The 26,054-nt window shown below is 39.7% G+C and overlaps 1 protein-coding gene across 1 annotated transcript in view; it reads right to left on the bottom strand.

The window, feature by feature from the left end:
• Nucleotides 1-2,757: 2,757 nt before the first annotated feature.
• The window catches only part of HACD2 (3-hydroxyacyl-CoA dehydratase 2), a 49,426-nt gene continuing 26,129 nt past the window's right edge, over nt 2,758-26,054 (bottom strand). Inside the window, exons 4-7 of the mRNA XM_061609081.1 lie at nt 20,743-20,831; nt 10,676-10,797; nt 9,372-9,550; nt 2,758-6,479 (exon numbers count right to left, since the gene is read on the bottom strand). Coding sequence (XP_061465065.1) covers nt 6,397-6,479; nt 9,372-9,550; nt 10,676-10,797; nt 20,743-20,831 — 473 coding nt within the window. The 3' untranslated portion in view covers nt 2,758-6,396. The remainder of the gene's footprint in view (nt 6,480-9,371; nt 9,551-10,675; nt 10,798-20,742; nt 20,832-26,054) is intronic.

Below are 26,054 nucleotides of genomic sequence, written 5' to 3'. Positions count from 1 at the left end.
TTAAAAGGCTATAAAATAAGTATTTAAAAATTCACTGGGATTTCTTCAAGGATGCAGAAAACCCACAATCTAGGACAAAGCAACTGTTTAATGTAATGTTCTCCAAACTTCTTTTAAAAATAAGGATAATCAATCTTGGATGCTGAAAACTATATTTAAGAAACAGAGGAGAGATTAACCCTTTCTCTACAGACCATTTTCCAATAAAAAGTCTTCCCCATGCTGCTTTTCATCCCAACCTGGGGAAAAACAGGTACCTGTATCTTTTTCCCCTAAAAGGTAAAAGCAGCTTGAAGTGGGAAATTCTGAGTGGCAAAATAGCCTGCAGAGGAAGAGGTAAATGCTCTCCCCACATATAATTCCTCTTGTTCCAATTGCCACCTGAGGATGCTTTTATTCAAAATACTCATCAAGAAAATGTTACATGCACATACGTCCTTCAGATGAATTTTCAGCAGGCAGCTTTAGAATAAAGCGAGAGCCATTTGCTGCTTTTTCAACTTGGTAAAAACTAACCTACAAACAATCTCTGTTAGCAGCATCTTAGAACACATGAACAACAAATGGGTATGTCAAACTGGTGCACAGAAACAGCAAATGTCAACTTTTCAGCAGCAGAGGTCTTAGAAACCATTCTCACTTCTTGGTCCCATCATAGGGCACAATCCAACTTGTATTTATGCTGGGTTGAGTGGAGTTGGATATAGCAGATCCCCAGCTGAGCCGGGAGGGTGCCAACTCTGCTGGATGTCTACCAGGGAAGCCCAGCCCGGTGGAAGGGGTACTGGTGGAATCCGGTCGATGGCCCAAAAAAGGGGTGTTATGGGACCATGTTGAAGGAGGGGCTGAGGGGGGGGACTTGGCAACATCCAACTTCCATTTGGAGAGCTTCTGTGGGTCCCAATCTGGACCAAAGTTGTGCTGAGAAAAAGGTCAGCCTAAGAAAATAGTTACAATGGACATCTGTGGACAGCGCTTACTCACTTATTTTCATTAGGGGTATATGTGAGAGCCAGCTTTTTCTTTTGCATTCATGTGCGCAGCTCTTGGCTGAGCCACCGGTGCTGCAGCTCCCGAACAGCAAATGGATGCTGTAGACCTTCCCACTGGCTACTCCTCTGCTGGCTTCTAATGAGTTGGATTGCTCTGCCTGAAATCCTACTTCCTTTTCAGTCCCACTTTCAGTTAATTTTTGTTTGCTCAAAATGATATTCAAGCACAAGTTCTCTATTGACTAGTTAACATTTTGCCACAGTCACTGGCTGTGTAAGCCTCCTCTTTTTTTCTAACCATCTATTTATGCCAGGATTAACTTGAAAAACCTGTGAGAATGTTCCAGGGAGAAGCTTGACCAATAGATGTCAGTCTAGATTGTCAGAAACCAAGCACAGCAATTCTCTCCCCTTATGAAGAGGAGCTCTCCACAGCGTGTCTCGAGGCAGTGAGTTTGACAGCTGAATATAAGTACTGGAGAACTGCAGAATACACACTCCAGAAATAAAGCAGAACATCCTCATTAGAAGTTGATCATCCAAAATATTAGGCTGAGGCCAATTTGTACCTAGGAACTCTCCCTGCGATAGTGCCAATTTTAAATGTACTAGTATGGAAAGTGTATGGCTTAAATATCCCATGATATCCCTGAGACTGTGAAGCAGTTGGAAGCAGTAACTGGGGTTCCCCCACAACATAGTTCCAAAAGGGCACAATCTGATGGTTTTAGCAGCAACCGCTTTTCCTGCAGTTTGCCTTCTACAAGTTACCATCTTGCAAATCTTCTTGGGACACAGCATACTATTTAAATAATTAAAGCTTATAGAAAACATTAAAATTTTATTTAAATGTCATTTAAATGTAAGATCATTTATCTATTAGATTCCTCACCCTATGACATGGGCTACTTTCACTCCAAGGGCCAATTATATCCCTCATTCTTAAGATCTTAAATCTTGTTGAATTATCCAAGTTTTGCTATTGCTAAAAGCAACCAAAAAGACTGACAGCTGTATTGTATCTCCCTACTTTGAAAATTGCCTTAACATGTAATGAATCCTGGAACCACTGGGAAAAGAGTGGCCATTTAGCTTTAAAGCTCTTACAACCACATATCAGAATCCACATCCAGCAGCAATTAGATCTACTTTTCTGGCCTCCACTAATAAACTGGAGGCTATGTTCAAACTCTTCCCAATTCATGGCATTGCTACGACGAGGCTAAAAAGCTGTCAGATTAGTTCTTCTATAGGTAAGGTAGATCATAGAGGAGATGTTACTCTGAGACGGGAAAACTGATGGACTGAGTGAAGCAAATATCAACTGAGCAATCCACTTGGGGGAAAATAATCAATGATGTAACAGAGATTAAATTACAAAACCATTACAAGTACATATCAAGCTGACTAACAAGGCCTTGGGTACAACACCAGGTAAAACTAACGATGAGCAATATGACTATAAATACAAAGCACCAAAGCTTTGTCTTCCTGTTGTATAGAATTATGGTGACAGAGAGGTGTAAGTTACAGGAGAGGCATGGAGTTACTTTTTCATGGCTTCATCTCACAGCACTGTCATGTTTAAAAGCTCAGGACCACATGGATTAGTCTGACTGCACAGTTCCTTGCCACCTGATCCTCAACCATGATCATGTCCAGGCAATGAGTGCAAAGAAAGGTTCCTTAGAGCAGCCTTTCCCAACCAGTGTGCCTCCAAATGTTGTTGGACCACAACTCCCATCAGCCTCAGCCAGCATCGCCAATGGTCAGGAAAGATGGGAGTTGTGGTCCAACAACATCTGGAGGCACACTGGTTGGGAAAGGCTGCCTTTGAGGCTGGGCACAGTACAGTAGTACTGTAGGATAAAGTCATGACAATGTGGTGATACGGAGGGCACCTTATTCACACATTTAATTTCAGCCAACATTTTATAGAAATAGCTATACTGAAAATCACAAATTCATATCCCATTCCAAAAAGTAGTTTTGTCTGTCAAAAGTCTAAGAGTCAAAAAGCATGTATTGACCATGTGCACTGGATGGCTATTCTCTTGCTTTACTAGACATAGGTTTGCATGCATGATAGGAACAGTCTCAAAAGTAGAGTTTTACCAGTAACCAATATCAAATGGCCTCTAATGTTGGCCTTTGTATCCTGAGAAAGCACAGTAAAAGTGGGACACAGGCAAACTCTTGATAAAATTAAGTGGAATGGAAAAGAAGGGCTAGAGAGCCAAAAGTATTAAGAAGCTCTGGTCCTGCGAGTGCTTGAAAAATATACCTAGACTCATTTAGAAAACAGAACATAACATTTGTTTTACAGAAAAGGGTTTCTGTAAAATCTTCACAGAAGCCTCTGTGCCAGACATAATCATTTCATGTTATTTCATTAGGTTTTTCTACATTTGTTGGAAGTTCAAAGGTGTCTGCAAAAGATTTAAAAAATAAAAAATAAAAAAGGAAGTTTATGAACTGTGCTGGCTTCTAAATGCTGTTACCTATTTCTGCTCAGAACTCTAGAGAGATGGAACTTGGACCAGCATACATTCATATGGAAGAGCAATGTCACTTGGGCAGAAGTTCACATAAATAACATAAAACCATGCCCTACAAAGTTCTAGAGCCAGATTTATTTATTTTTAAATCCTGTGAGAGGCTTTCAAAGCAGCTTACAAAATATCTTCACATTTGATCCTACAAAAATATTCACCAAGATTAGACTAGACAAGGGATTCTCAGTGACATGAGAAACTTTTTCACCTGAAAGGAAGTTTGGTTAAAGTTAAATGTGTGCATGTGAAACAGTATGTATTCAGCCACACACTGTGATAGTATATGTGTTTGGGAAGTAGGTCTGGCTGCAGCTATGCATCACAACTAAAACATATTTATGCTATGTACCATGTAAAGCAGCCCTTAAGTGCCACAACAGAGGTTTGAAGTTGATTTATCAGGACTGAGTTGTGCTGATGGGTATTACTTGACCATCAGCAGCAGTTGGCTAAGGCAGTAAAGAATTCTGTAGTTTGTTTTCATTATCTCCCTACCAGAAAGATGAATGCTGAGCACAAACAAGAGACAGAGTACCACTCTTTGTGTACCTAAAGCCCTTATAATGTGTGCAACTACAGAAATCACATCATCCAGTTATATATATCACAGCTTTTACCTGTTCCTAAATCAACTCATTTGAAAAGTGGTGTTGGAGGAGAGCTCTGTGCATACCATGGACTGCGAAAAAGACAAATAATTGGGTATTAGAACAAATTAAACCAGAACTGTCACTAGAAGCTAAAATGATGAAACTGAGGTTATCATATTTTGGACACATCATGAGAAGACATGATTCACTAGAAAAGACAATAATGCTGGGAAAAACAGAAAGGAGTAGAAAAAGAGGAAGGCCAAACAAGAGATGGATTGATTACACAAAGGAAGCCATAGACCTGAACTTACAAGATCTGACAGACGCTCTTGGAGGTCACTGATTCATAGGGTCGCCATAAGTTGTAATCGACTTGAAGGCACATAACAACAAAGATATCCTCTGCAAAATCACTTACATAAGGAACACTAAGATTCCTTGCTGAATTAAACTGAGGACTCACATTCAACTTGCAATCATCACAGCCTAGAAGGGCAGAGTGTTCTTTGGGCAACACATATGGGATGAATTCTTGATGACATGTGTAGTAAAGGGGTTAATGTGCAACCCGTTCCCCTTCAAAACTAGAATGTGAATGTGTCCTCACACTTTCTCTACAAGTTAGGCTCTAATAATTGAGTATTAGGTTGCTGCTTAATGCTATGCTGTTAGAGATATTACAATGAGAAAACTATTTGTGAACAACACAATGGCACTGTTTACCAGAATAGGAGAAAACAACAGAGCTGGCTGCAAGAGGAGTGTATTTTAACTGTGAATGATCAATAGGAATGCCAAAGGAATTAAATGAGTCAACCCCCCCCCCAAGCAGCAGCGCAAAAGGAAGAGCGATAACGTAATGTGAAATGATTTGGTGTGTTTGAATAAATGTGAGGCAGGCTAGATTCTCAATGGGAATAAAGTTCAACAATGAACATCTACATTTTTATGATTTACCCTGCAGGTAAGACGAACAACTTTGCACTGAAACAAGCTAGTTACTTTTCTATAGGGTATCACTGACACAAGAATAAAATGACCAACCATTTATCTTCTTTTGGTACCAGTTGAGCTGAACATTAAGGTTTAGGTCTCTTCAAAAAATTTAAAAAATAAAAATAAAAAAGGCAATCTCGGTCATTTTAAGGTAAAGTTTTAGTGTCTTTCCAATATAGCTAGGATACAAGAAGCATACAAACAACAATTGACATTTTGTCCCAGAGTGTCCTAAGATCATGTAATAAAAAATGTTTGGTTGTGATTTATCGCTGGGTCATATTATAAAAAGCCATTCTCTGAATAAGCTTTGAAGTAAATTGAATTTACTAGCATTAACATCACCTTTAGGCACACAATTAAACATTTTGAACTTTAAATAAGCTAATTTTAATTAAAGGCTCTTTAAGAACTTGCTAGATGCTGAAAAGCAAAGACAAATATTTCTGATTAAACTTGCAAAATGCTACTCGATGTATTTGGACAGTTAATTTAAAGCCATAAAAAAAGTTCTCAAGCAGCATCAATGTCAGTTACAAATTAGTTATATTTTGTGTATTTCAGTAAAATTGGACCTTCACTGTATGGAAAAAAAGAGTATTCATGAACAGCAGAACATCCAAGCTTGAGGTAATAAGATCAAGTTGCACGTATAGAACACATGCTCTAATGGAACACTGCACTATTTTAAGGCCCCACTCTGGGAAAAAAAATCACTTGTGAAAATTGCACAATGAGCTACTGCTGCAATCATTGTAATGCAGGCCTCTGTCTAAGATTGTGCCCTGAACTGCAAGGATTATCATTCAGAAAAGTCTTTTGTGGGACTTCATTAGTCTGCCCAAGGCAGTTCTAGACAAACAGCTGAAGGCATTTGAGATAATATCTTTACAATAATGCACATAAGTATCAGACATGCAAACAAGCCTTTAAAGTAATAAAATCATCCTAAGTTAAGCACCACAGTTATTTTTATAACTCATACCATTAATATAAAGCATGTTATAATGCAAGGTTTTAGCAAATAAATTAAAAAGTAAACCAAAAGACTGATAAAGCATGTTTTCATGGGACATGCCGAAAATGAAGTTTCACAGAGTAATTTTTTTTAAATTACCAGTGCGGAAAGATACTTTCAATAGTCTACCAAACTTTTTATTCTGACAAATTCTCATTTTAACACTATGTATTATTTATAAACTTCTTAAAGCTCGCTTGGTGTGTGTGTAGTCTGTGCACAGTTGTGAACAAAATCTGGAGTTACTGAGATTTCTTGTGTTCTTCAGTAAGGGAAAGCACTTTTCTTCTCTGATGTAACATATGAAAATACAGCTGAGGGAAGACTGAAAAACAGAACAGAATTAGGTAAAAGTCAGGATTTTACCTATCTACAATTCAATTAATATTGTACAATATACATGTGAGAGACATTGAATGCACCCCCAAAACCAAACATATACTTTCTGTTCTCTTTGAGTATAATGGAGGGAAAACACAGAGTAGATACGAGCTGGGTTATTCCCAAACCAAGGGACCATGAAGGAATTTATCTTCTGTGCAACTTTATCCGCAAGATTTATTTATTTATTTATGTAATGCATGACACGTAAACATTGTCAAATGTAGTCAATGATCAGCTTAATGGAAATTTCTGCAAATAAATTTTTTGAAGAAGAATGCACACAACATTTTCCCTAAAGCCTAGCACAGAACTTTGACACATTTTATTCTATTGAAACTCATGGCCAAGGCATGGTCAGCTGTAGTCTAGCTGTGCTTGCTGCATCAGATAGGCATGTAAATATTTGCATACTTGGTGTAAGTGGTTATTCACTAATAGGCAAAAACCCCTTGTGGTTTAAGAAAGTACGTATAGCCAACAGATAATGCTACCAAACTATAAAAAGCAGGGAAATTGGGCAGCTACGGTAAATGGATCAGGGAAGCAGCAGACCTGACCTCTCTGATATTGTACTGCCCCACAAATCTGTAAAAATGCAAACACAATTTGGGTTGGTCATTCACAATCCAATCCACTTTTCATGGGGGAGGAGGGGTAGAAGGGTAGGGGAAGGAAGGAAGGTGGAGGAGAGAGGGGAGGAGTAGGGGGAGGAAGGGGAGAGGAGGAGATTTAGCAGGTGGGCACACAGCAGAGGAAAAGCCACTTTCCATTCCAAAAGGGAAACATTGTTAATAGTACCATTATTTTTGGGGTTCCCCCCACCTTTTTATTCTACAGCAGGCACATGTAGTCTCCCACCCAAATTTAAACCAAAGCTGTCCCTGGCTACATCAACACCAGACATTTATTCCACTTCAAACAGTCATGGCTTCCCCCAAATAATCCTGGGAAGTGTAGTTTGTGAAGAGTGTTGAGAGCTGTTAGGAAATGCCCTATTCCCCTCACAGAGCTACAATTCCCAGAATTCTCTGGGAAGAGGAGCTGACTGTAAACCACTCTGGCCACTGGAGCTCTGTCAGGAGAATAGGAGTCTCCTAACCACTTTCAGCAGTCTTCACAAATTACACTTCCCAGGATTCTTTGGGGAAGTCATGACTGTTAAAAGTGCAATAAATGTCTGGCATGAGTGTGGCTTCCTGATTAGCCAAGGCGTACAGCTGGTAGTCTGGCTTTTAGAACACCAACAGTCGGTTCTTACTGAGCATGCCTGCGCTCTCATAGACTTTAATGTTAATTTTCTTAAATTAATTAAAATCAACCATGCATTTTTAAAAACTTTTAGACAGCAGAAGATGAAGGTTGGAATATGGGGCAAGGTCAGTAACAGGATTACAGATGCTCTGTGAACATGTCTGATTTTAATTAATTTCAGCAAATTATGAGACCACTGGCAGAAAAAAAGTCCAACAGGGGTCTGGTTTTTTTTACTTGTGTTTCAGACTTTAAAGTCTGGATTCTCTCTGAGTGTTTTGTATATCGCCATGAAAACTTAGGGGGTTGTTAAGCAAGAGTTTCTGACTTCAGGACTATAAGTTTTGTAAGATTTTGTTTTGAAATTAGCTTATGGGAAACAGAAGAATGGCATGGGGGTATTTTCAATTTAACATGGCTGAATGTGAAAAATCCATGCTGGCTCTTGTGGCTGTATAATTAAATTATTCATTGCTCTACTTTTAGGTGTAGTTAGGATCTCTCTATTTTTCACCTCCTAGCCAACTATTCAATTCTGTAATATCCTCTACATTTTTAAAAAGTCCCTATTGTACATCTCAATTTGTTTAAATCAAAAATGAACATTTTACAGAGCTGCACAAACACACATGATAAGAAGATGAGATGGCTCTGTAAAACAGAGCAATATGTGAATTTTCTGCTCAAGTGTGAGTTCTTCCTGTCATAAACATTACTTTGGTAAGATATATGTACAAATACAACAAAATGCAGTAAAAATGAACAATGTGTCTTTCAATATCATCTTTCACTGAAAGCCCAAGAAAACTTGCAGCTGTTGTTGGTCACTCTGTGTATTCAATACAATGTGAAGTTTGTGCACTCCAGCTGACTTAGGAAGACGCTACCATGAAATAAACAAGAGAAATTTATCTAAGGGTTTTTGTACACTTTGAAAATGTGTACATTTGTCATGCAGGCCTGACAGTTTGAGTTTTAATAGATAACCATAATAAAAATACCTGCACAAGCAGATATGACAGAATTACATTCTTTTGTACATGCAATAAATGAGATTCAAACAATTCTTTTAGGTTGAACTTAAATGCAAGGCTTAAAAAAGTTACTGTGTTCTACTACATGAAATAGCAACCAAAGCTAAAACCAAAAATCTACTCTACCTGCAATTTTCTTTCAAAACTTGAAAGAAAAAGATCAATTGTAGCTAGCACTCTTCAAACAATCATATATTCCCTATGTTTTGTTTTTATCCCTTAGCCAGATGAAAAGATAGAGAAGGAAAAATTATCTATAGAAAAAATAAAGAGAACCAAGAATTCCACAAGTACCAGAGGCAAGCTAGTTGTAGGATCAGAACACAGTCCAAAAAGTCCTCTTTGTCCCATTTCTCAGAGATTCAGGATGTATTTAGATTTACTGTTATTTTTCACTATTGAAAACCCACCATTATTTTTAATGGTTGTTCATTCTAGAATATTGAAATGTGTGAAGCTACAACATGTTTACATGCATTCCAAACTTCTTTTAGTCAAACTGTTACAGGTCTCAAGGGTAGAAACATTTAACAGAGTGCTATACTTACTTGGAATATAAGATATCATAGTAAGGATCAGGAATGTATAGTAGTCAAATGAGAAATTGTACTTGTTAGGTAAACTAATAGAATATAAACTAGATCGCCTGACAAAGGGCAGAGCAGCATATATTGTGAGCAATTCTCCTGAAACTCCCATTGGATACAGTACGATGAACAACGTATATCTAAAAAACAAAACAAACATTTCAATAGACTAAGAAGAGAGAGAGATACACATAAGGGTATCCTTAGCATGTTTACTCAGAAGTACGTTCCACTGAGCTCAACGGAATTGCAGTGTTCATGAGATTAGGACTGCAAAATGGTTACTAATATAATGCAACTTAAGGTTTTTATATGACATTATATATGTAAATATAAAATAGCAGCCACTGGAGGTCGTTGATCAACAATGGGACTATTGCAAGCAGGAAAGGGAATTCAATGATTTCCTCCTGCCCTGCAGTCCTGCTATTTAACAGCTGAAGGAAGATCTCACTGGTGCCCATGGAAGCTTGCCTCCCATGCCACATAGCAGTTTCAGAGACAGTGGTTCAGAAAAACAATCCCATTTCCTAACATATGGTTTGAAGTCGGCTTGTTTAGAAACTGACCAGCATGTGTTTTAAACCACAATCTCTGGGTATGTAGCAAGACAGGATTCTTAAAATGAAACTAAATGCAAGCAAACTCCCTCTCTAAGCCATGCAGGAGGAGAGGGCATAGAGTGGTGGTGAATGAGCTCAAGGGTTCGCTCAAGCTCATTCTACCTTGTGCTACATAGCACAGAGGTGTGGAACCTATGGCCCTCAAGATGTTCTTGAATTCCAACTCCCATCAAACACAACCAGCAAAGTCAGCTGTCAGGAATGATGAGGACTGTCAACAACATCTGGAGGGCCAGTTTTCCCATCTCCAGTGTAACTCTAAACCATCGATTAGCAAACTAGCCCACTGATGACATACAGGTGCCCCTGACTTCCCAAACTATTTGAACGGCAAGGATTGCTGCTGCCTACTTAACAGTTTTATTCAGTGGAAGATATTTTAATTCATTCCACTGTATTTCAAGTATATTCCAAAGTACAAAAGATGCTCTTTTATGCAGGAGAATGTTAATAGTGCCTGGAATATATGCAAAATTTTCTGCTGCTGAACCCAAGCCTATGAATTTGTATTTGTTAACACTGTACATCAACATTTTCTTTACTTGCAAGAACGGATCTTTTGCTCTTGCAATTATTAGGGAAATATTCTCATTGATGTAATGTTTCTCAGGCTCGTAATCATGAAGTGTTGAAAATCCTTACCTGGCCCATTTGATAAGGTAAGGGAGGTGGTTTAATAAACTGAAGGTATAAAAGGAATAACGGATGATCTCTGTGATTGTCCAGGCAACAACAAAGAGGAGGACACTGTCTTCACTTTGTACCTATTAAAAAAAATACAGTTGCTGAAAGTTGAAAATAAATTATAAACCACCCCAAATGCCAAGCCATACCTCCATCCCCAAGCAGACACTTTATATATCATGAACTCTGCTGAAATGAGGCCTTAGACCACCTACCATGCCTTTTATTTTATTTTTCTTTTAAAAAGCAAGTTAACTTGGTTTTAAAAATATACTCTGTAGTCCTACTATGAAGCAACTTAAATAATAACTTGCTCAGAATTTTACATGTCATTTCTGAGCAACACCTGGGAGAACAAATAATGTGGGTGCATGGAAGTTCTAACCCAGAATTATAAAGCAGTACTATATGGAAATGTTATCTTCTTCCTGATCAATATATCTGCTTCTCTATGGACCTAGGCTACAAAGGTTCTTAATAGCAAGTGCAAATATGCTTGATGCATCTGATGCAAATATGTTACGAGTGCTCTAGCTAACCCCCACTTTGGTTCATTTGGAGTCAAAGGGAAGGCCCTGGAGTATTTTGGACAACATTTCCTAACCCACAACCCACTTTCTGAATCATTGTGCCTTCCTAAGTACTGTGAAATGAGGACAAGAAGTAAGGGCCATCTTTTGGCACTTTCGGAGGAATGCAAAGACCAGGATTAAATGTTATCTCATTTCTTGGCAGATTTCCCTCATGCCCAGCAGAACAATCCCATTGTTCAAAGACAGCATTAGAAAGTAGAACTAGCTTTTCTGACATTTAGCAAGAAATACATACACAACATGAGATCGTCTCATATCCAGACCCCTCTTCACTTTGATTTGTAAGAGGAAAAGTGTTTTTAAGAGCAGGGTTTGAGACCCAAGGTGGCGATCTGAGCTCCAACATGTATAACTATGCTCTCAAGGAAGCCAGACTGCAGGCCACAGAATGGGAAGGGAGTCTATGTCTTGGTGCAAAACTTGAGGCAAAGAGATTCCTTCTTGCTTTTTGGTCAGAGCTCCTTCTCATAACTGCAGCTGTATTCCGCTACCCACTACCTGGGCCTAGGACAGGTAATCTCTGTGACCTGTCATTCCTTAAAGCAGAAGGAACCTTTTATCTCTAGTTTAGAGTTATGAATGGATTAGTGTACTAATGAGTAATGCTGCCAAGCATCCAGTAATTTTGTATTGCTATTCTTCTCTTTTCTCTCAATAAAAGAACTTTAGTGTGGTTTGGACTTGCATTTCTTGGGTTATACACACACTATTTAGGCACATTTCAGGGCATAGCGTCTGGTTTATCCCTAGCAAAAGATCCCCCTCCTCTCAAGGAGGCATGTTTAATGGGACACAAGGGTGGCAGGTTCACACACTCAGGTTCCCAATAGACATGTGTGTTAACACATACCCTTGACATAGAAAATCAAAATGATTTCCCAGAAAATCCTACAGCCAATTATCTCCAGCTCCAGATTTACACAGTACCCTGTGCTCCCAAGTTTCATATATTAGCCTACCCTTCCATCAATACATTAAATGAGTTTCTCTTAAAATGATGAGCATTCAGCTCTATATAGACATTTTTATTTTTTTGTCATATTTCCCCCTAACCTTCCCTCTCCCTCATTTTACCCCTTTGATTTCTGTGTCTTCCAATTTCTCTCTACAGCCCTTCCACTTTCCCAAATTAGAGAAACCAGGCAGAGTATCTGCATTTTATTTTTAAGAATATTATTAATCTTTTTTTAAAAAAAAGCCAGGATATAGGAGCGCAGGAAGCTGCCTTATACCCAAATATTGTCAGCACTGACTTGCAGCAGCTCTCCAGGGTTTCAGACTGGGGCATTCCAAGCCCTACCTGGCGAGGCCAGGGACTGACCTTGGGGCTTTCTGCATGCAAAGCAGGTGCTCTACCATTGACCTATGACTCTTCCTAAAAATGAGGTCGGATCAATTGAGACTTTGTTACAGAGAAGGGGGGTTATCCACACTTTGCTCCCCAATGTAGATTTCTAACAGAAATAAAAAATCCCAACAAATGACATGCCTACTCAGAGGTAAGCCCCACTGAGTTCAATGGGATTTACTCACAGGTAAGGAAGTAGAGGATTGCTGATTAACCTATACCTACAAATTATATTGCTCACAAAATAAGTTAAAAAGCCAACCAGTGATATTCAAAAGCTTGTACAGTTTTACTGTGACAACATAAGGTTTCTACATTGGTCAAGATTTCTTTTACTTAAAAGGGCTGGGGCCAAGAGGGAGGAGTGTAATCTGAGGAAGAAAAGGACAAGGGGCCCACTGGTTGTCTATGCCCAAGGGCCCTCAGACACCTGAAACTGGCCCTGAAAAACTCATAGGAAGACAACAATTGCGTGATGATGTCCCATAAATGTATGTGAACAAACCATGGCAATTCCACACTACAGTACACTCTGTGAAAGTATCCCTGGTTTAGCTCATGTAATGTGTGTCTACTTTCTCCCTTGCACATATACACCCTTCCAAAAATTAAACTGGTCTAGGAAGACCTATACTAGCCAACTCAAAACATAGGGCTGTTAAGTATGCATCAGTTGTCAGACTGTAAAAAAAGATGCCATTATATAACAATTTATGGCAAGAGACTCCTGCTAACTCTTGCCTTATCCCACAATCACTTGTCATTGCTTTCTATATGAAACTTCAGCAATTTGTTTTGAGTCTCCAATCTAGCCCTCAACAGATTTTGTACTTTTGAACAAAGATAAAACTCAAGAAAATGGCTCTGAATTGTTCCTTAAAATAACGGGTCCTAATCCTTAAACACTGACCGCATCATTCTTGGTAACACAAAAAGAAGTTGACAGAAAGTACAAGTTGCCCTTTTCACTATGTTGTAGAATGGAACTTGATAATAGGGATTTGGCCACTTACATTTTAAAGGATAATTTCTTCTACTGTTTCTATGTAAATCTAAAATTGGCAAAGCTTATTATCAGAGGACAATTTTGTAAAAATTGTACATTTCATGGTATTTAGTGACACCTACTGGTCATATTATGAGTAGTTTTAGATGCTCGGTTCAGATATTTTCCCTCTTCCATTGAGAAATGTAAACTGTTTTATAGTTATCAATGGTATTAAATTCACTTATAACTCACTGCTAAAAATGAAACAGTTATACCTCTATCTGCAATTAATAGATTAATGTTATCTTTCTCCCAAGAATGACATACACATATGCTTCCTTTCACAGACAACCAACAATGTAGAGGTAATCTTGTCATTACTAACACAACGGGAAAGAACAAACAGTAACTCAATCAGAACTCAGAATGCATGAGATCTGTCCTCATTAGCTTTTGATAACAACATGGTGCTAATAATGTTCTGGCCAATGAATCTAGAAGTTTAGAAAAGTCTTGGCCAACTTCTTCAGCAGCTAGGTCTGCATGGAAATATACGGCAGAAATACAGTGTAAATATAATTTACATAGGCATTTTATGTTTGTGAACATATTGCACATCTGTGATGCTATATTATTCCGCAAGTTTAATGGTGATGTTTTCTAAAAACTAAAAGCAACCAAATTATGGCATCCTGGAAACTATGACAAGCCTTGATTCTCCCCTTTCCGGCATCATCCATGAACCAAACTGGTGAAAATAATCTTAGCAGTGCCAATGCACAACTGTGAAGTAAATTTTAAAATAACAGGATTTGAAAATCTGCTTTCTGAGTGTTTTAGCATCACCTGCAGCTATGGCAGGACAGACATGTGTAAACTGCAAGATCTTGAGGAGCTCAGTTTTTAAAATTATAAACTGCTTTGGGCTCACTCCTGGCCCACGAAGCATAGCAGTCATCAGAGGAGACCATGCTGGCAGTACCAGTAACTGGGCTGCCATCTGGAAACTCTTAGAGATGAGCATTTTCCGTTGTAGCACCGACCCTCTGAAGCACCTCCCAAGAGAGATCCGGGAAGCCCCATCAGTTGGTTGTTTTAAATGCCTTTTAAAGCATTCTTTGCTCAGGGTTATCTTGGTGTTTAGGACAGTTCCTGTTCTGTTCTGGACTATGCTATTTTAATGATAGAATCTCTTTACTGTATTTGTTTTTGATCTTTATTAGTAATACCTTATGGCATTTACTGTGCTTTGTTTTGTTTGAAATATTTGTAACCTGCTTAAAGATTTTTCTAAAATGGAAAGTGGTATATAAATTACCTAGAACATGTTGCTTATCTTCTTTTTTTAAAAAATAACGTTTTTATTGGTTTTGGGTAGAACAGAATACAAAACAAGAATAACTTATACAACAATGAGAGAAAATAGTGCAGTTGACAATAGGCGTTACTGTTCCTATAATGCTCTAGGGAGGAAAGCACATATTAAATGGTTATTGTCCTGAATTGTTTTCCAGATAATTATCCCTTAGGCTAATGCTTTGGTTGGAAAATCAATAGCACAACCATAGTTCCAGAAAGCTGCCCTTGAGAAGGCTGATACCACACTGGTGTCTAGATGAAGAGATTTATAGCATTTGGAACACATACATACATATATATGTATATATAATGAGAAGAATGTGAAACCTGGTGGTACTAAAGCAATGCGCAACACTTCAAGTAAAACAAAGCACACCCTAGCTTAATTAACTGTCTATTTTATTACTTTTATTTTTAATGTATATTTTGAAATGTTTACATTCAAAGAAAGAGCAGAAACAGGAAAAACAAAAATAAAAGGATAATCAAGGAGCGAGGGAAGAAAAAGGGAAATTACATAGTGATAGTCTATTATATTAACGTGACAGAATTATAAGGAGGTACATAATCTGTTACTTTATCATTCCAAAAATTGAAAAAACAGGTCCCATCACTCAATTAATTTATCTTGCTGAATGTCATTTATAGCTTTCTTTTTGTATGTCAATTTTGTCATCAGTGCTATCTCCCAGATTTTCCTCAGCCACTCCATGCTGGTTGAGGGATCTTTGTTTTTGCATTGCAAAGCTATAATAAAGTCTTGCCACTTTCAAGAGACTTGCTGCTAGTTGAAGATTGATGTTTCTGACTTTTGACCAGAGCATACCTAGAAGAATGGTTTTTGAATTTCTAGGTAACACATATCCTGTTATTTTTATTTATTTATTATTTGATTTATATCCTGCCTTTCCTCCCAGCAGGAGCCCAGGGTGGCAAACAGAAGCGCTAAAAACACTTTAAAACATCATAAAAACAGACCTTAAAATACATTAAAACAAAACAACGTTAAAAACATTTAAAAAAGCTTTAAAAACATCTTTAAAAAAAGAGTTAAAACATTATTAAAAAAACATATTAACAAGCAATTCTAACACAGATGCAGACTGGGATAGGTCTCATCTTAAAAGGCTTGTTGAAAGAGGAAAGTCTTCAAAAGGTGCCAAAAAGATAGCAGAGATGGCGCCTGCCTAATATTCAAGGAGAGGGAATTCCACAGGGTAGGTGCCACCACACTAAAGGTCTGTTTCCTATATTGTACAGAACGAACCTCCTGATAAGATGGTATCTGCAGGAGGCCCTCGCCTGCAGAGCACAGTGATTGACTGGGTATATAAGAGGTAAGATGGTCTTTCAGGTATCCTGGTCCCCAGCTGTATACGGCTTTGTACACCAAAACTAGAACCTTGAACTTGGCCTGGTAGCAAATGGGTAATCAGTGTAATTCTTTCAGCAGCGCGGTGACATGTTGGCAATACCCTGCCCCAGTGAGCAGTCTTGCCGCCACATTTTGCATCAGCTGTAGCTTCCGGACCAACATCAAGGGCAGCTCCACATAAAGCGCATTACAGTAATCCAGCCTGGAGGTTACCAGTGCATGGACAACAGTGGTCAGGCTATCCTGGTCCAGAAATGGGAGCAGCTGTTTTACCAGCCGAAGCTGGTAAAAGACACTCCTAGCCACGGAGGCCACCAGGGCCTCTAGCAACAAAGATGGTTGCAGGAATACCCCCACACGACGGACCTGCTCTTTCAGAGGGAGTATGACCCCATCCAAAGCAGGCAATTGACCAATTATCCGAACTCGGGAACCACCAACCCACAGTGCCTCAGTCTTGCTAGGATTCAGACTCAGTTTATTGGCCCTCATCCAGCCCACCACCGAGTCCAGGCAACGGTCCAGGGCTTGCATGGCCTCTCCCGATTCAGATGTTACGGAGAAATAGAGTGGGGTATCCTGCAGCACCCCACAGCAGAACTGCTAGGGGGCCGAAAGACAGTCACCCAATGCTATTCTCTGACAGCGACCCTGGAGATAGGATCGGAATCACTATAAAACAGTGCCTCCAATACCCATCTCACCAAGTCGGCCCAGAAGGATACCATGGTTAATGGTATCAAAAGCCGCTGAGAGATCAAGTAAGAATAAAAGGGTCGCACTCCCCTTGTCCTTCTACTTATAGAGGTCATCTACCAGGGCAACCAAGGCTGATTCAGTCCCATAAACAGGCCTGAACCCAGACTGGGATGGGTCAAGATAATCTGTTTCAGCCAAGAATACGTGCAATTGCTCCGCCTATTGTGTATTCCACATTCCAGTCCAAAATGATTTTATTTTTGCAGAGTTCCAAAAAACATGCATATAATCTGCTTCGCTCCTCTTATTTCTCCAACAATGGAGTAAGGCTTCACTGATAAATTGATTTAAAAAAAAAAATCTTTCAAGTTTGCAGTTATTAAGGTTGACAGAATATTTTTAAACAACCAATCCCATTCTGTGACATAGTTAAATTAAACTTTGTTAAGTCCAGTTCCCAGTTTCTTTTATATGTTGGTTGCAGTTGTTTCCTTCCAACTGAAGTAAATTTCTATATACAGTAGGGCCCCACTCATACGGCAGGTTAGGTTCCAGACCCCGACCCATGCCAAAAAGTGAAAACCGGCAAAAAGCAGATCAGCTGTAGTGCGTGAGGGTCTGGAACCTAACCCACTGATTGCACTGGAGGAGGAGAAGATCAGCCATAGCATGCTACAGCTGATCTTCCCCTCCTCCGGCGTGATCAGCTGGAGTGCGGGAGTCTGATCGCTCCGAGAAGATCAGCTGATCTTCCCCTCCTCCAGCACGATCAGATCAAGCGCGTGAGTCTGATCATGCCAGGAGATCAGCTGTAGCGCTCTACAGCTGATCTTCCCCTTCTCCGGCGAGATCAGCTGGAGAGATGGGAGCTCCAGCCCCCCCTCCAGCTCATCGCCCCACTGGCGCCTTATTAGTGGAACGCCGAAAACCAGGGCGCCGAGAAGCGGGGCCCTACTGTATATTAAATTCTTTTTATTATTTTGTAGTAATATTCTCAAAAGGAGTGCTAGGCCATGGTATTCCATATTTTATTAGTTTCTCCTCTATGTGTCTTAACTGAAAACACTGAAAGAATGGCGGGCATGTTTAATTCATTATTATGAACAAGCTGTAATAGCAATGGATCCTTGTTTAAACCATTTGCTAAAATAAAGCAAGTTTTCCCAAGTTGAAATGCTATTATTTTGTCATGCCTGATTTCTTATCAATTCATTGGTTAAGACTGAAGTTTAAGGAGATGAGCCTGGGGTAATTTTTGTGAACAATTACTCCAAATTCTAAATACTGCTTTTGTAGATGCAAGAAATATGGTATCATTTAGATTTTTCTTAGGTTTAAACCAGAGTAGTTCCCATAATTGTTTCTTGTATAATTCCTTTAATAATATATTATTGCTATCTCCAAACCAATCAACAACAATTTTATGGCTTGATAATATCTTATCATGTTAAGTATAGCCTGACCTCCATTGCTCATCTTTTGATGTAAATTTTCATTAGCTGCCGTTCTATTTGATTAATTTGACCATATGACGCCCTGGGCTCCTACTGGGAGAAAAGGCAGGATATAAATAAATAAATATGAATTTCATTATTCTTTTCTGTAACTGTTTGAGTTGAGAATTTTCTGTTAACAAAGGAAATGCTATAAATAATTAAAAATTTTAGCGAGGATAATCATATTTTACTACTTTTAAATTAAGGCACATTGCCTTCAAAGAGGCACATCAGAAAGTATTGGCTGTATTACCATTCCATGGACAGAATACTTTTCACAGTTTTAGTCCGCTTGCCAATATTGATTTAGGAGAGAATCAAAGAAGGTACGCAGGTTATGATGTTATTTTGACACAATTTTCCTAATTACTTAGCTTTTTTTGCCAACCCTGCTCTAGATTACTTTTCTCTACTCTATTAATGAGAGCAGTATTCAAACTCAAGCTTCGTGTACTTGCCTGAGATTTCACATATCAAGGAGAAAAAAGGCCACAACATGCAAGCAAATAGCTAACAACTTCACAATTCCAGGAATAAGAGCAAGCATGTTCTTCAAACATTACTGAACTGTCCCATGCAATTGCCATTAAATATTAGGGACTACGCATCCAGAAGGAACATGTTAACAGGAAAAATCATGTTTCAGATTCCAAAATAGGTAACCACTTGATCAGGCTAATCAGATATAATGTAAGACAGCAAGAAGACTAAACAAGCAGAATATTAGAAGTTTCTCATTAAAGAAGCATATGGAAGGTTTAACTAAAAAAACCAAGCACACACTATTCATGCATCCACATGTCATCTTACAAAATCTGTAACAGTTGACTTGTTCAGGGAGCTCAGGTATGTAGATATCCCTTTAGGGGGGAAAAGCAAAAACCTTTCATAACAAGATAGGCAACACTCATCTCTCACAGAAAGGAATGCTTAAATCAAGCTGTCAACTAACTCTTCATTTGAGATACTCGGGAACCTTATGGCATACAGTACAATTAAGACTACTTTTAATACCAAATTACTAGAACTAACACACATTTGAATTACTCTAGCACAAGATTTTGAATTCTAGTTGCGTATACCAAATATGTTAAACACTGGGAAAATACATTCACTTTCTCTCTTGCAAAGATACACTTCCTTTGAGCCAGGAGGGGCTGTAATATGCAGGGGCATCACTAGGGCGGTGCGGCAGGTGCGGGCCACACCGGGTGACACCACCAGATGAGGGTGACACCCAGAGCCGCCCCCCCCAGGCACCGCCTAGGCACCAACGAGTCTTTGCGTGGAGAGCCAGCTGCCTTCCTCGGCTGTTAGAAGTTGGAAGCGGAGGCAGACAACAAGGCGGCGGCATGCTCCCAGGCCCTGTCGTTTGGCCGCACGCACTCAGCCGTGAGCTCCTAGAGGCCGCGCGCACGCTCCGCCGCGCACGCAATCGCTCGGAATCTGAGAGAGAAGGCGCTGCGGGCCGCACCGGGTGACACCAAACCTAGTGACGCCACTGGTAATATGCTGCTTGTACAATAGCAAGTAGTAGTAAAAATGGGTAGGTACTTTTTATTTTAAAAATACTTTAAAACAGTCTTTCTATTTTAATCATGTAAATAAAATGACATGCCATAACTGCCCAGTTCAGCTAAAGGGAAGAGATCTATTTGAAAGTGGGAACTTTTGATTCATCGTCCTTTTTGAAACAATAAATTGTTTAACCTACATATATAGCCTCCAGCTCTCAGCAAGCCAAGTGAATCTTGTTTCAGAGATACTAAATGGCTATATGAAAATGGGTATCAGAAAAGGAAAATACAAGCAATTTAAGCCAAGTTGCAAGTCTAGAACAAGGAAAAGAAGATTTCAATAGCACAGAGGCTAGTTTATTTATTGCACATGTAGCCTATTGTCATTCCGCACCCACACCCAATACCACTTCTCCCCACACTACCTATCTGCACTCTAGCGGCAATTAGGCAAATAGGCAGGGAGCTAGCACAGAGGTACAGTATAGATTATGAGTGCTGGACACACACTCCACAGAAATAGCTCATCCAGAGGTGCCCATCAGAAACTCACACAGTGGATCCAATGTAAGGAACAGGAGACTTACAAAAGAGTTCAGATACCTAGTTTTAGGGAAGAATTGGATATTTTTCTTGCACTTTTAACTTACCTCTTTTACACTATGGGTTACAGCCCATGTGAGAAAAACTCTTGACATCACCTGGAAAGCAGTCAGGACAACAGAAGATGGAACAATCCCTGAAAAGACAGTTTAGGATTGATATATATGCTCAGTTTTAGCGCCCTAGAAAACTTCATCTTAATCACATGATCTGAAAATGATTTTTACAATGTAGCATTGTTAGAATGATTTTATTAGTTTTTTTAAATGCTCTTAAATTTTCTCCTGATTGTGTAAATTAGCAGCCAGTATCATGCAATGTTTTTCCCCAAAAAATATTTGCTATAAATTTGAAACACCGTACAACACTGTACCAAACAAAAACAGTTGCTTAAATGTCTAGCAATGCAATCCTATAGTGTCTATGAAGAATTTAAGTCCCATAGAGTCCAGTGAGGCTTACTTGCAGGTAAGTGGGTACAGGATTATAGACAAGAACTTTAAAAAAAAATTCCACATACAAAATAAAATAAATTCCTGTCATGGAAGTGAGCCTATCAGAGCCATCAGTTATTTTCCTGTGGGAACAACAACACAAATGTCTATACATTGTAGCAAATTTTTATCAATGCCTTCTGAAGTACTAAAACCAGAACCATGCATTTTAGTAGCATTTTAGTAGCATTTTAGTAGTTACCATAACAAATGTTTATATAGGAAGCTGCCTTATATTGAGTCAGACCATTGTTCATCTAGCTCACAGCAACTTTCCTATATTTCCTATATTTCATGCAGGGACCAATCCCAGCTCTAACTGAAGATTGAACCTGGGACCTTCTGCATGAAAAGCACATGCTCTACCACTGGGCCACGGCCCTGGTTCATGCTTTACCAGGGCCTGAACTACAGGGAACAGCCGTAATTTTGTGGTTGAGCATCTGCTTTGCATGCAGAAGGCCCTAAGGAACAGGCTGACTCATGTAGGCAAGCTTCACATAATGAGGAAAAACAACAAAAGCATAGGCACAGGTGTTTTTCTTTAAAAATATGTGTTTGCTATAATTAGAGAAAAAGGTGTTTCAGTGTTTTCTGATCCTTCAAAGTGTGTCTGTGTTTAATACTATTATTTTCCTCTTTATTTGATATCAATAAATAAAATTTCCTCTCAAACACTTGGAAGGAATAACTTTAATTCTTTATCTAGATGTGTTTCTGGGCTTATCTGACCTCTGAAAAAGATTAACTGGTTATCTAATTTTCCACAGTTGGATTTAAAAATAGAATCCATATTTATATTTGTTATAATGTTCTTTGAATGCCCATTTTGGGGGTGAAATTGAGTAACTGTTTAAAAAATAAAATATGAGGACTACAAAGATGGCTGCTAAAAAGTAGCCTAGAATCAACCATGAATGAGGCTGAAAAGATTTAGTTCTAATGACATTTTATATTTAACAAAGCAAAGTTAAATCCATACCACAGACAACAGAGAAGACAGGTTAAATAACCTTATTTGTTGCATGCTTTAGAAAATAATCATCAGAAAGGATGCCCATACTACTGTGGAAGAACATCATTTGTGACTTAAATTATTTTTTGTAGAATAATGGATGATGCTAGCTAATAATTGAATTTCCCCCCCTGTCAAGCTCCCATTTAGTTGAATAACTAAATAAATCCAGTAAAAAATAATCATGGTCTGGTTAATGATCCTGGAGGATGAATGGCCGTGAGCCTCAGGCTTACACAAACTTCTTGCCTCTCGTCCTCCAGTGAACATAAGAACATAAGAACCTGCTGGGTCAGGCCAGTGGCCCATCTAGTCCAGCATCCTATTCTCACAGTGACTAACCAGATGCCCATGGGAAGCCTGCAAGAAGGACTTGAGTACAAGAGCACTCTCACCTCCTGCGGCTTCCAGCAACTGGTTTTCAGAAGCACAGTGCCTCTGACTACGAAGGGAGAGCACAGGCTAGAAGTCATCGATACCTATATCCTCCATGAATTTGTCTAATCCTCTTTTAAAGCCATCCAAGTTGGTGGCCATCACTGCCTCTTGTGGGGAAACCAGAAGCTTCTGTTTTACATTAACCATAGCTTAAAATTACACCTGAATACTAAACAGTGCTTAACTTTAACTATAGTTAATGAAAAGGGCAGTTTTGTTTCAGGTTGGACATTGTAACAAGTTGTGTTTGGTCTAAAGCACAAGTGAAAGCTTCTACACTCATACTTGTGGTCATGCTGGAAAAGGAATGGGGAGGGAGGCAGCACATGAGCCTGAAGCTCACCGTAGCTTAGCCTCATAGCATTAAACCAGTGATGAGGAAACCAGTGGCCCTTCAGATGTTGGTGAATTACAACTCCCATTGCCCCTGCCCACTGGCCATGCTACCTGGGGTAGATGGGAGCTGGGAGTCCAACAACATCTGGAGGCCACAGATTGCCCACTGCTGCACTAAACCATAGTTTAGCATTATGTACAAATGCCATCAAAGATGACTGATGAATCCATGACAAGTTTAAAACAGACTATATTATACAGCCACGAGAGTGGCTGTATACCATAGCCAGCGTGGATTTTTCACATTCCACAATGTTACATTGAAAATAACCCCCATGCCATTCTAATGCTTCCCATAAGCTCATTTCAAAATAAAACCTTACCAAACTTACAGTCCTGAACTCAGAAACGCTTCCTTAACAACCTTCTCAATTTTCATGGCGATACACAAAACAGTCAGAGAGAATAGAGAGTTCAAAGTCGAAAAAGAGAGAAAAAAAAAACAGAGCCCCTTTGGACTTTTTTCTGTCAGAGTTCTCATAATCTGTTGAAATTCATTAAAAATCAGCCATATTCACAGGGTACCCGTAATCCTAATACTGACCTTGCCCCATACTCTGACCTTCATCTTCTGCAATTTAAAAGTTAAAAAAATGCCTGGCTGATTTTTAATTAATTTAAGAAATTTTGGCTTGAAGCCAAAGATAACGCGGGCATGCTCAGTAAGGACCAACTGTCAGTGCTCTAAAAGCCAGACTCCCAGCTGCTTGGCTTGCCTAATCAGGGGGCCACACCCACACCAGACTGATTTCACTTGAGACAGTCATGGCTTCCCTCAGAGAATCCTGGGACGTGTGGTTTGTGAAGGGTGCTGAGAGGAGACTCCTATTCCCGATGGTTTAACAGTCAACCACTCTGATTGAAGGTCTGTGAGGGGAACAGGGCATCTCCTAGCAACCCTCAGCACCCTTCACTAACAACACTTCCCAAGATTCTTTGAGAGAAGCCATGGTTTTCCAAAGTGTAATAGAGGCCTGGTGTGGATGTGGCCAGGGACAGCTTTGGTTTAAATTTGGGTGGGAGGCTACATGTGCGTTCTGTAGAATAAAAAGGTGGGAAAGCCTGAAAAGCAATTATACTGTTCACAATGTTGTCCTTTGGAAAGGAAAGGGGCTTCCCCTCTGCCCAGTGCCCACCCAGCCAATCTCCTCCCCTCCCCCTCCTCCTCCCCTCCCTGCCCCTCCCCAAGGACAGTGTTGGACTAGAACCTGGGAGACCAGGGTTCGAATCCCCACACAACCATGAAGCTCACTGGGTGACCTTGGGCCAGTCACCGCCTCTCAGCCTCAGAGGAAGGCAATGGTAAAACCACCTCTGAATACCATTTACCACGAAAACCCTATTCAAAGGGTTGCCATAAGTCCGGTTAACTTGAAGGCAGTCCATTTCCATTTTCAAACATGATTGCACAGAAACAAATCCCACTGAACTCAAAAAGTATGCAAATGACCAAACCCACCCTTCCTTCTCCTCCCTCCTATCCCCTCCCTCTTGCTCCTTCCCTCCCCCTTCCTTTGCCCCTCCCTCCCCATCCCTCCCCCTCCAATCCCCTCCTTCCCTCCACTTCCTCCTCCTCCCCTTGGTCAGTTTTACCTGATTGCACGGAAGTAAATACCATTGAACTCTATAAGCATGCAAATGATCAAATATCCCCTCCCCTTCCTTTGCCCCCCTCCAATACGCTCCTTCCCCTTCCCCCTTCCTGTCTCCCATGGTCAGTTTTACCTATCCTAATCATGATTGCACAGAAGTAAATCTGATTGAACTCAATCATGCAAATGATCAGACCTGCCTTTCCCCTCCTTCTCCTTTCCTCTCCCTTCCTCCTCCTCTCCCTTCTTCCTCCTCCCCTGCCCACTACAGCCCTCCTTCCCTCCCCCCGGTCAGTTTTACCTATTCTAAGCATGATTGCACGGGAGTAAATCACACTGAACTCAATAAACATGCAAATGATCAAATCTGTCCTTCTCCCCTCCCCCTCCTGCCTGCTCCCATCCCAGTCCTCCCCTCTGCGTTTCTTCCCCTCCCTCCTCCCTTCCCCATTCCCTGTGGTCAGTTTCACCTATCCTAAGCATGATTGCAGGGGAGTAAATCCCACTGAACTCAATAACCATGAAAATGATAAATCCATTATCAGCAAACTTGCACAGGATCACATTTCTTACCCCCTGGACTAAAAAGCAGGGAAATTCACTAACAGGCAAAAAACCTTGTGGTTTAAGAACGTACCTATAGCCCACAGCTATTTCTATCAAACTTTAAAAAGCAGGGAAATTGGGCAGCTATAGTGAATGCACTAGGGGAGCAGGAGACCTGACCTCCTCTCTGAGATATTGTACTGCCCTACAAATTTGTCAAAATGCAAACACAATTTGAGTTGGTCTTTCACAGTCCAATCCACTTCCTGTGTAGCTTGGAAGAATTTGGTAACATGTGCCTCACCTCCCCACCCTTAATTCCCTTCATAACAATTAACTTTCAAGATTTTATAGTTTTCTTCTCTGAGGAATTTCCATTCTTAAGATGTCTACTACAATCTGAATGGATAAGGCACTGGTCCGAAACTAGCGTCCGATGTAGCAGCCAAGATAAAAGGCCACCAGTCCGCTTCAAAAGAGTCCTTAATTTTCTTTTTTTCCTTCTGCCAATCTTATTTTCTGTGTTAACTTCTCTAATAGAGCCATTTCTCATAGTTTCCTTTGCCAATTTTGCAGTGTTAAACTGTCCAAAGTTTTCCAATATTTTGCAATCGCCAATCTGGCGCTGCCAGCATAAATCCTATTAGTCTTTTGTATTGTAGATTTGTGTTCTGTCCCATAAAAATGTTCAATAAAGCTAATTCAGGCCTGAAATAACATTGTTGTTTTGTCAGTTTCTGTATTTCTTCCCACACTTCCTGCCAAAAGCCCTTGATTTTATCACATTCCCACCACATGTGTATATATGAGCCTTGTGCTTCACATCCTCTCCAACACTTTTGGGTGCTATTTTTAGAAATCCTTGCTAAATACAGGGG

This window comes from Rhineura floridana, chromosome 2, assembly GCF_030035675.1.
Source record: "Rhineura floridana isolate rRhiFlo1 chromosome 2, rRhiFlo1.hap2, whole genome shotgun sequence".
NCBI classification, from domain to species: Eukaryota; Metazoa; Chordata; class Lepidosauria; order Squamata; family Rhineuridae; genus Rhineura; species Rhineura floridana.
Note: the sequence above shows the minus strand (reverse complement) of the source record. Positions and strands in the feature narration are given on the sequence as shown.